This window comes from Oncorhynchus keta, chromosome 9 (genome assembly GCF_023373465.1).
Source record: "Oncorhynchus keta strain PuntledgeMale-10-30-2019 chromosome 9, Oket_V2, whole genome shotgun sequence".
In the NCBI taxonomy this organism is placed as follows: domain Eukaryota; kingdom Metazoa; phylum Chordata; class Actinopteri; order Salmoniformes; family Salmonidae; genus Oncorhynchus; species Oncorhynchus keta.
The window spans coordinates 35,632,514-35,644,187 of NC_068429.1; the positions used below are offsets into that span (position 1 = coordinate 35,632,514).

Genomic DNA, 11,674 nt, shown 5'->3' on the forward strand with positions numbered 1-11,674 from the left:
ACCTTGAAATTTATCCACAGGTACAACTCCAATTTAGTCAATTAGCCTATCAGAAGCTTTAAAAGTCATGACATCATTTTCTGGAATTTTCCAAGCTGTTTAAAGGCACAATCAACTTAGTGTATGTAAACCTCTTACCCACTGGAATTGTGATACAGTGAATTATAAGTGAAATAATCTGTCCGTAAACAACTGTTGGAAAAATTACGACACAAAGTAGATGTCCTAACCGACTTGCCAAAACTATAGTTTGCTAACAAGAAATGTGTGGAGTGGTTGAAAAACGAGTTTTAATGACTCCAACCTAAGTGTATGTAAACTTCTGACTTCAACTGTAAATATTTAAATCCTGTTAAATTTGTCTTGTTAGCAGTAGCACCTAACATTTTGCATTACAACAGTAAGACTAGTCATCAGTGAAAATGCTGACTTTTATTGTACAATCATTTCTGCATTGTTATTTGAAAAGTGCTCTGTGGCAATGTCGTTTGCAAAAATACATAATTGAGCTGTCATCTTTTATCTTCTCAGGAATGCCACATGTTGTATAATAACAGGAGAAACATCATGATCTACAAGTATACAATTCATTATACAGTACTATATGTCCAAAGCTGTCTTCACATGGATAAGCACTGTGAAAAGCTGTGCAATTAGCAGCCGTGGTATTCACATTTGTCATTATCGGTAAGAAATTGTTATGGCACTAGAAATCACGATATTTGATATGACCTCCTGTCCTTTATGTGTTGCTTCTATAGCATGTTTTCTGTACTTTAAGGGATAAATATGAGTTTTAAGTAATAAATTAACAATAAAAAAACAATCTTTCCTACAAAAAGCTAATAAAATGGTTGGATCCACAAAATTGGCTTAATGTGGCCATTACATGAGATGCATCACTTACTCCAGAACAGTACAAAGTACTTATCAACAGACCTAGATGGACAGTTTTGAATCCCACTGTATTCAGGAATTGAGGTTAGCTGATATGGACATATTTATGATGTAAGGCAGTCAATGCAGCCAATAGTGTCAAAAGCCGTATGCTGAAAAACTTTGCTACAAGTCATCCCAGCACTGCTCTGCAGTTTCTCCTCTTCATCAGTGTGCCATCTTGCTCTTACTCATAGCATCCTTCCTGGTACATGTTTTCCTGTTCAAATCCAGTGAATCTGGTTGTCGCTGGTCACAGTAAACCGTCCTGCTCAAAAACTGAGGGCAGGGTGGAGAAGTCGAAGGGGGAAAACTTGATACCTGTCCCATGATAGAACTTATTCTGGAACTCCACCCTAGGAAAGGAGAGAATTCACATACAGAATGTAAACAACCAGTATGAATGCATGTGTGAACAAATTCCTAAGTGAATGATTAAAAGATACTGAATTATACTGAGTAGGTGACCGCTGGGGAATGAGAGAGCGTGTGAGAGTAGATGAGGGATTATTAACAGAGAGTAATTGATTGACTGGCTGAATGAGTCAGTCAGTAAGGCATCACGTAGTTTAGTATAAAGACCGACTCACCAGTGCAGCCGGAGGGCATGGAGGAAGGCTGAGAGCCCTTCCATGACCAGCAGGATGGATACAGTGAGCACAGCGAAAAGACTGAACACTGGTACCAGAAACAGCACCCCCAGTCTAGAGGTCATCCTGAGGCCCAGACGCATCACCATGGCCCACAGTACCTCCGAAAGCTCTGACAGACATATAGATGGACACACAGTAAGAGGAAGATGTATGGATCAATATCTGAACATAGAGACAGTAATTGATAGTAATTGCCCCCTTGTGGCCTTTTAAAGGTGTAGTGAGTCCGATACTTACGAGCATGGGCCAAACTGAGGGCCCAGAGACGTAGGTAAGAGGCCGTGTTGGAGATGCAACCCAGGCAATACTCTATGGTGTGGATGGCTTGGTGCAGGAATACATCCCCAAAGTCGAACTGAAAGATGAAAAACACATTGATTAGACAGAAACGCAACAGTGATGTACTCAAATGTGTATATGAGATGCACAGTTGTGGTTCTGACCTCCTTAGGCTGGGTCTCTCTGCTGGTCACGAGGTCATCCAATCCCTCTTCCTCATCATCATCGTATGCTGGTGCTTGGGACATATCATCCTCACTCACACGCCGAACTCTCTCATATCCCTAACAGACATTATAATGTGCACCTATATTATTTACTGAAAACACATGGGTAACAAGCTCATACATGACTCTTTCCACCATACTCACCCTGCGCAATCGCAGGCCCTTCCCTCCACGGTGCAGCCAGTAGAGGTAGACTGGTTTTCCTAACAGCAGCACAGGCACAGACAGCAGAGCCACCACCACCAGGAAGACCTGCACCCCAGTCTGTGGATCAAAATACACACAGTCAAACACAGAGCCACATGGACAGATGGTCAAAAGAGACATTCAGAGATTTAGATACAGATGCTGAGAACCCCAGACTCCGGGGGGAAACTCAGAATCATGACCCCATCCCCAACACCCACCTGTCCAGGGTAGAGAGGGGTGTTGTCCTCTCCCTGCATGAGGAACATGTTGATAAAGTGGATGAGGATGCTGGGGGCCAGGCGGGAGTCACGTGCACCGAACGCCAGCCACTTGTAGAGGATCATGAAAACCAGGTAGCCAAAGAGACATAGCAGGAACAGCAACTCAGGGAGGAACAGCAGGTAGATGTTGAAATTATTTTTGAAGTGCCTGGATAAATGGAAGAGAATAGGGAAGGGGAGGAAAGGAAAGGACGGATTTACATTTAGAGAAGCCCTTTCTGAACATTTCAACTTGTGTGACTACTGTTAGTAACCACCAACTGCTCACTCACAGATGGTTGAAGACACTGAGCACAACCCCAAAGCTCATGTGCACGACCCCTATGATGACGGACATCTTCATCTTGTAGGAGTTCAGGAAGGACAGGCGATTCACTGCCATGTTCCATATCTGTGGGTGTGATACAAAGCATAACATGAACATAACGTCAGACAGTGCCAATCTCAGGGATTTGGGAGCAGTGATTTGGAAAGGCATGAGAAGGGACATGTGATTGTGGGTTTGTGTGTTTAGCATCTGAGAGCATTGCTTTGTGTCCGTGTGTCGTGTGTATGTATACTCACAGGATCGATGCCAAAGGGGTATGGCCCACTAAAGACACCAGTGACATTGGGATCAAGGGTGAGCAAAGCATTCGTTTGGAGAGTTTCATTCCTGGAATAAGAGGTGAATATGAGTACAATAACCTCAGTCAGCTACAGCTAAATTAAAACGATATGTTCACGTCGACAGGTACACTGACCATCTATTCTGTGCATACTGTGCTTGGGAACGTAGTAATATGCATGTTTTTGTGTGTTCGTTTTGATCACTCACGTCCACTGCTGATCTGTGAACATAGCCCTAACACTCCAGCCTGAGCCAAATATGTTGAGTGACTTTGAGAAGCAGTCATTGTAGATCAGCCCCGTGTACACAGAGAAAAGGCCCATCATTAGTATGATATAACGTCCCTCGAAGAACACTGTCCAGATCTGAGGACAACACAGAAACCAAGACCAACATTCATGGCAGTTCATCAACATCAAGACAACTACAAAAACACAGTTCGAATTTGATAGAATTTACACTTAAAACGCTCTCACCTCATTATCAGAGCGCTTGCGCTTGTGGCTCTTCTCTTTCAACACCATCCACAGGGCAAAGCATGCCATGACCACACCATGACCAAGGTCCCCAAACATGACCGCAAACAGGAAGGGGAATGTAATGATGGTGTAGGGAACTGCCAAGCAGAGATACATTTAACATTTTAGTCATTAAGCAGACACTGTTATCCTGAGGGACTTACAGGAGCAATTAGGGTTAAGGGCCTTGATCAAGGGCACATTGATAGATTTTTCACCTAGTCGGATTGGGGATTCGAACCTGTAACCTTTCAGTTACTGGCCCAATGCTAAAAATGATCAGCATGGACAACTAGCTTTCATTTATTCCTATAACTGTGCTCAACCTGACTAGTCTGCATTACATGTATTCGTCCTCACGAATCCCAGACAAAAACGATTTGGGGGATTTTCATGAAATTTTATCCATACAATAGTCCTTTGGAGAAAGGATTGTTGACATATATTTTACATTTGTATTTAAAAGCCTTAATGAGAAATAATTACTCAAGGTTGGCGTATTTATGACCTTTTGGCTTTACCCATGCCTCCTTTAAGACACCATAATGTTTTATCTGTAGATGCTACATAGCAAAAATTGGGGTCATTGAAAATATGATACTGCCAAATTTTTGTATATACTGTTGATCATAATTACCTGTACTGGCATATCAAAGTTCCAGAGTGGGATCTCTGCTAGTTTTTAAATGATGGCCCATTTTATACAGAGAAATTGGCATAAACGACAATGTAACCAATCATAGCCCTCCTTTAACCTTTATCATTGCACACTCTGCAAATCACCAGCCGAGGGCGGCCATTTTGAAACTATTTTCACATTCATTCTGTTGGTAATGCATACAAATTGGATCATAATTCTAAAAGTAGGAATGATGATCCCACTCTGGAACTTTGATATGCCAGTAGAGTATATTATGTTCAACAATATATTGAATAATTTTCCAAATCAAAATGGGTATATTTTCAATATTCATGTTTATATTTCTCAATATTAATTCATGTAAAATAGAAAGGTTTTGAAATCAAAATACTACTCACATTACAGAGCAAGCGGTAAAGCTTCATATGACACCAATGTTTGCTTTGCAGCACCTACAGATGAAACACTATGGAGTCTTAAAGGAGGCCTGGGTAAGGCCAACATTGAATAAATATGCCAACTTCATTAAATAAGATAGATAAAAATATCAAATATATTTCAACAGTGCTTCCTCCAAAGGACACATTTCGTGAATATCCCAAAATCATGGTACAGTATTTTTTTGTCTGGGTTTCATGAGGAATCACTCTAATAGTGCTCACCTGAGCTTGCCTAAATGTTGTGTCTAAAGTGTTCCAAACTAGCCTACCTGTAGGTTTGTCTGTCGACTGCACAGGAGGTTAGGCACCTTAATTGGGGAGGACGGGCTTCTGGTAATGGGTGGAGCGGAATTAGTGGAATGCTTTCAAATACATCAAACACATGGTTTCCATGTGGTTGATGCTATTCCATTGATTCCGTTCCAGCCATTACTATGAGCCATCCTTCCCTCAGCAGCCTCCACTGGTGTATTGAATCTGTACTCACCTGGACTAGCCTCCCTGTAGTCTCCAACGCCGTAAGCCTCCACAATACTCTGAAAGCCGGAGGTAAACTTGTTTGTTCTCAAGAGCGTAGGTGGTGTGTCGTTGCTTGGGATTCGGTTTACAAAGGATGGTACAGTGGCATCACCTTTTCTCTGAAAAGGGAAAATAGCATTTATTACATTTATACACACTACTGCCAGATTTGACAAAACAAACTACTGTATCTGTAGGACTATGGTATCCTCAACAGCCTCACTCACCGAGCCTTCCTCCAACGCACCCCGCAGGTTGGTCAGGTCATTGACAGGGCACCACACCTCAGCTATGAGACACTTGTTGGTGACATCAAAGCTACTCAGGTTGAGGATGTGGTAGATGGCCTTCATCTTCTTCACTTGCACTACCCAGGTGAAGGCTGACTCTGAGGCCTTCTGCAGCCCCTGCCTCAGGTACTCCTCAGTGCGGTGTAGCACCTAGTGGTGCCAGAGGACAGTTAAAGATTTGACATGTTCAAGTATTTGCAAATGGTCTTATAACTAGTGTCTATGCAAATGTGGAACATGGAGAGATGTCATCCAAGTATTATCTAGCCAACATCTATCATACATTGTTTGGGCCGTGCCTTTATAACATGACATACAAATAGACATACAGACATACAGACAGACAGACAGACAGACAGACAGACAGACAGACAGACAGACAGACAGACAGACAGACAGACAGACAGACAGACAGACAGACAGACAGACAGACAGACAGACAGACAGACAGACAGACAGACAGACAGACAGACAGACAGACAGACAGACAGACAGACAGACAGACAGACAGACAGACAGACAGACAGACAGACAGACAGACAGACAGACAGACAGACAGACAGACAGACAGACAGACAGACATACATACATACATACATACATACATACATACATACATACATACATACATACATACATACATACATACATACATACATACATACATACATACATACATACATACATACATACATACATACATACATACATACATACATATGGGTAATGCCCTGTCAATTGCCCGCACATTGTTCAAGTCCAGGATGCGTGTCCTTAGGCTGTCCATTACATCTGCCCTCTCCTCGTCATTCTCAGGGTGGGGGTAAAGGTGACAGTGGTAACTGGAAGAAAAGGATACAAAAATATCACTGATACATATCAATGAGAGACACAGGCCTTAGAGATTAAGAAGTGTGCATGCAATGGATGATTTTGTGTTTTGTGCTGGCAAAAGCATAGATACCAATCGCAGATCTTTTGGACCTTCTGTCCAATCTGGTCTCCCCAGAATGAGATAAGGAACACAACATTTTTGCTGATCTCACCCTGTAAGGTACACACACAATATATATTATATGTGTCTTATCCCCCCCCAAAATGACATGACAGTAGACATAGATTTCTGAAATCCGTATTGCTTTCTATTTCTACTCACCGTGTCCAGGTCAGCAAGGCTCTCGCCCAGCTCTGCATAGCTGAGGATAGTGTAGCCCTTACACACCCTCCACAACATGCGCTCAAATGCCTCCACCTTCACCCGGTGGATTAGGCCTGACACAAACCTACAGCCAAGAGGAAGACTTTACCACTCAGGACTCACCACTTACTCAAACTGACACTCAGTGACACATTATGTTTCTATTATACATGTTTGTCTGTGAAACTCACCCCAGCTTGGCTCCCAGTCTCTGCATGCCAGTGCAGCCTCCAGAGTCTGACTCAATGGATTGGAACTCTTCATACTGGGGGCCAAGGGCCTCATGCTGCATACAAGGAAAGGCCAGGTTTGCATGATCAACCCAAAAATACCAGTAGCCTTTGATTTGAAAAAAAGGGTAAGTCTTAAAGTTGTACTTAAGTAGTTTATAAACTGTGAATTATTAGTTTATATACTTTTTGTAAATCTGTAATAGCAAAGATATTACGTAATGGTTGAAATTCATTGCTACACGTATTGTCAAGTGTAGCCTATTACAGGGATCATCAACTAGATTCAGCCGCGGGCCAATTCTTTGTTCAGCGGATGGTCGGGGTACCGGAACATAATGACAAATGATTTGTAGACTGCAATTTGACCGCAAGAAGCCTGAACAGATATAATATGTGACTAAAACATAATAATTGTGAACCTTGCTTACATTTGTGTACAATCACGTGTCTATTATGCGTCGGAATACATGGGAACAGATTTACAAAATGAAAATCACTTGGAGACGATTTCCTGGTGTTTTTACAGTCTTTTATGTCCAACATTGAAAATTCAACCAACATTAAAAGAATGTAATTCTCAGAAAACTTGGGGGGGCGAATAAAAATACAATTTGCTGCCAGTTGGGGAACCCTGGCCTATAATCTACAAGATAAATAAAACATGCATCATTGGCTGTGGAATCACATGAATAAATGTTCATTGTTCAAAGTCAGGTGATACTCATGTGTGGTGATGAGGATATTCAACGCATGAAGAGAGGACAGAAAGACCCAATATATGGTGTCACAGTCAACTGACAGTTGTGTCTGGGAGGGCAATCGAGCAAAGGGTGAGTATGATAAGTGTATGTGTCACTTAAATGGCATTAGGCAGTTATGAGGCGAGGTTATGTGATAGTAATGTGTATGGTGGGAGTCATAGTTGTGTAAATAGACATGATGGCACTAACCCGGGAGCGGCTGTGTACGAAGGTGTGTGTGATCCTCAGCATGTGCGTGTACTCGGTCAGCTCCAGAAGATTCCGCTGCAGCTTCTCTTTGTTCCTGGCCACCTCGCTAAGCTCCACCTCCAGCCTTTGGAGCTGCTCCTGGGGGACCACAGCAGACAGACCACACACGGTCAACACCCCTTAACCACAGCAGACAGACCACACACGGTCAACACCCCTTGACCACAGTAATCATATGGGAATTAGTTCCCCTCAACCATTAATAACACACAATCAATACCCTAAACCAAACATTTACCAACTCAGCAATTCATCCACAGTGAATATCAACCATAGCACTCGTTCGTTACATGACAAACAGAATCTCAGACCTACCATGATTTCAAGGACATGTTTGGGGGGAGGGGCGACTGGACAGATTTCATCATCTTCTGGCACAGCAATATTTGCCTTTTGGATCTCCCTCAAAAGGTACCCTGTACAAAGAAAACAAAAAATGATTTATTTATTTATTGTTTAATCAGATAAACAAACACTGACTGAGCACAAAAAAATCCCACAATCATCATGGGGATCTGTTGAAACATCCAGAGTATTTACAGTTATAAAATCCAGACACGTTTGATCAAAACATAAAGAAGTCTTGCTAAAATGATCTGTAGAAGAACAACTGAGATCTATATCTAGCACAAAGACAGTCTTTCACAGTGGAATGACTTGTAATTCAATCCCAATGCTTTGCTGTTACCAAAAGCAATATGTATTTCTCTGTAGAGGTAACCAGAGCTTGATCAAACCCCACCAGTAAATCAAAGGTACAGATGTAGGATCTTAATTTGATCACTCTTTTATTATTGAGAATTTTCCTATACTGCAGGGAAGGCAAACTTGTAGTGTATTTTAGCTTTAAAAAGACTTCAAAGATTGTAATTTCCACTTTGAAATGTCAGACTTGTTTTGCCCTAATAAAAAATGTATCAATCCCTACAAAAATGTCCATTCATTATAATACACATAATAATTCACAGGATTATTATGGTGCAGCAGGTAGCCTGGTGGTTAGAGTGTTGGACTAGTAACCAAAAGGTTGCAAAATCAAATCCCTGAGCTGACAATGTAAAAATATGTTGTTCTTCCCCTGAACAAGGCAGATAACCCACTGTTCCTAGGCTGTCATTGAAAATAAGAACTGACTTGCCTAGTTAAATAAAGGTCAAGTAAAAAATTATGCAGGATTGTTTTCCTGCTGAAGCAAACTGGCTAAAATTAGGATTCTACATTTGTATTGGTCTAGTGTCCATCTCATTGACCTCACCCAGAATTCTCTCCATCTCTTCACATCTCTTGATTTCGCTGACGAAGCGTCGCTGGAACAAGTTGACACTGGGGTTGATCTGAAACCAGAGGAGCACAGTGGTCAGTGACAATGCCAGTGGCCCAATGCTCACATCCGGGAGTTCATGAAATAGATTCCTTTCCAGTAGATGTTTTTGTGCAGAATGTATCATTTAAATATCAACATTTCATTTTGAAAGGTCCAAATCCATTTGCTTTTGAAATCTAGGTCAGGTCACAACAACGAAATTAAACAAACCCAGTGAGCAAGGTGCCTGGGTAACAGGTTTTTGGAGCCCCAAAATTATATAGACAACCAGACCATATGCAGTTGCATAGAGACCTCCATCATGACTACCAGACAGACACACACACACACAAAGAACAGTTTTGGTCCAGACATATAATTGACACTGACAGACACTGGGTAGGCCTAACTAACTGATAGTACAGTCAATGTATGCTTCTATTATTGCATTGCAAGTCTCCACATTGGCTCGACAGACAAGTGGAATAGCCTACTTACATCTCGAAACTCGACCAGACCCATTTCTCCAAGCTCACTTATGCAATCGTATGCTGAACCGGACTGAAGAAATAACTGCGCCAAGCACATCTCTTCACTTCGGAACACCGACCCCATCTTATCTGCCACCGGCACCTTGCTGACGAAATCTCCTCCGGCCTATTAATTCACTCTACGACAACTGTAGCAGTAGTTGCAGCCAATAAATCATACCAACGCGAAATCACAACTCTGCCGGTGTCTATAATGCCAAGCTTTGCAATAACGTTTCCGAAAATTAATATATTGTATCGAGTATGAGCTCTCAATATGGCAAAATTACTCTGCCTATTAACGGGTTAGTTATTTTATCGATAATAACGCTCGAGCTCTTACACTAGATCATTAGGTCCCCTAATTTGTAAGAAAACAAACAATACACCCTCACCCTTCTATCGCTTCGCACATATTTTATCGAGCGTGTCAGATAATACGCGTCATCCTGTGTCGCTATCACAAAGAGTCAACTCTATCCCCGTCGCAATGCTATGTGTAAGATTGCTCATTACGCAAAATAGAAAAGAAAAATATATTTTAGTCATGCCAGCAGACAATATGCAAAATTGTACATAAAAAGTACAAGTTAAAATGTTTGTAAGTATATAAATAAAATACTTTTCTTTAATCGCAGTATGTTGGATGCCTATATAGTCTGAGCGTGCCTGCAGGTTGCCAGATATTTATATTTTAGTCCCCAAATTGAATTTTGACACCCGAGAATACGCCGCTATTACCAAAAGTCTATAAAGATAGGGTATGGCCTACACCCACCGTCTGTCTATACACTCAAATAATAATACACTTTGATAGCGAAAGTACCAATAAGAAAATAACACATTATTTTCAATAAAGCCTATGACTCATAGGCTATGAGCCCTTGTGGCAATATATAAATAAACACACAGCCATTAGGCCTAGTACAGTCATTGTATGCTTCTATAACATTTCCAAAAACACAGAATTGTAGATTAAATCATATTTGAATGTGCATTTTTTCTGCTAGTTTATATGGAGGGCGAAATTGCCTTACAGCCATTACTTAGTTTAGGGGTTTGTACCATATCTGGCAACTAGAGCATCCTTTTATTTATTCAGTTCCATCATTCAAATTAGGGTGGACCATCTGCCCTTTCTTTGTGTGTGTAGGCCTGTATAAGGATTGTAGGTTGTGGTAGGTTAATAAATGTTGTCCAATTGTTTCTCTTTTTAAATCAAGTCAAGTGTCAAACTGTTTACTTACTGGGATCCTTTTTCTTTTTACATTTTCTTACCCACTTTGATCTCATCAGCACTCTGACTTAGTCGAGTGTATTGTGCAGTTTGTGTCATCATGGTCCTTTTGATCCCCTTCCCAATCCTTAACCCAAATAGCTTCAGATTCTTTTCAGTTAGGTAACATGCTCAACTTGTGTGAATAAGTGTCTTTAAGTGTCTTTTCTTTTGACTTTTCTCCTTGTTTATGCAGGGTTACCATGACATTATCAATATTATTAATGATGCTACTAACACTTACTAATGTAAACCATTAGAATTTAATGCTTAAGTGTTCACTAAATATATATTTTGTCTATACACAGGCTTTGTTTCAACATTTGTGTATACAAATATTCTCAGTTCCGACAGCTTAAAAATCAGTAACATAACATGAAGATTGATGTCCAGTGTCCATCAATGATCCCTAACCAACTTGGCAGAACCTTTGCCAATAATGGATAAATGTTGCACCCCTAAGAGGTGTGCATAAAGATTCATGGCGAGTTTGCTGCCAAATGTGCTTCCTCCAATTATTGATTCAAGCAACACTTATGCGA

General features: G+C 41.1%; 1 protein-coding gene across 1 annotated transcript; it reads right to left on the bottom strand.

Annotated features, from left to right (window-relative positions):
- Positions 1–417: 417 nt before the first annotated feature.
- On the bottom strand, positions 418–10,399 carry LOC118387645 (V-type proton ATPase 116 kDa subunit a 2-like). The gene is made up of 20 exons (XM_035776221.2): positions 9,825–10,399; positions 9,279–9,357; positions 8,339–8,439; positions 7,964–8,101; positions 6,972–7,066; positions 6,739–6,865; positions 6,547–6,629; positions 6,331–6,424; positions 5,520–5,732; positions 5,261–5,411; positions 3,652–3,791; positions 3,383–3,540; positions 3,130–3,220; positions 2,838–2,956; positions 2,503–2,713; positions 2,240–2,359; positions 2,033–2,152; positions 1,827–1,944; positions 1,527–1,698; positions 418–1,292 (listed from the first exon to the last, which is right to left on the bottom strand). The coding sequence occupies exons 1-20, from the start codon at positions 9,939–9,941 to the stop codon at positions 1,190–1,192; spliced, it is 2,550 nt and encodes an 849-aa protein (XP_035632114.1). The 5' UTR covers positions 9,942–10,399; the 3' UTR covers positions 418–1,189.
- Positions 10,400–11,674: the final 1,275 nt, after the last annotated feature.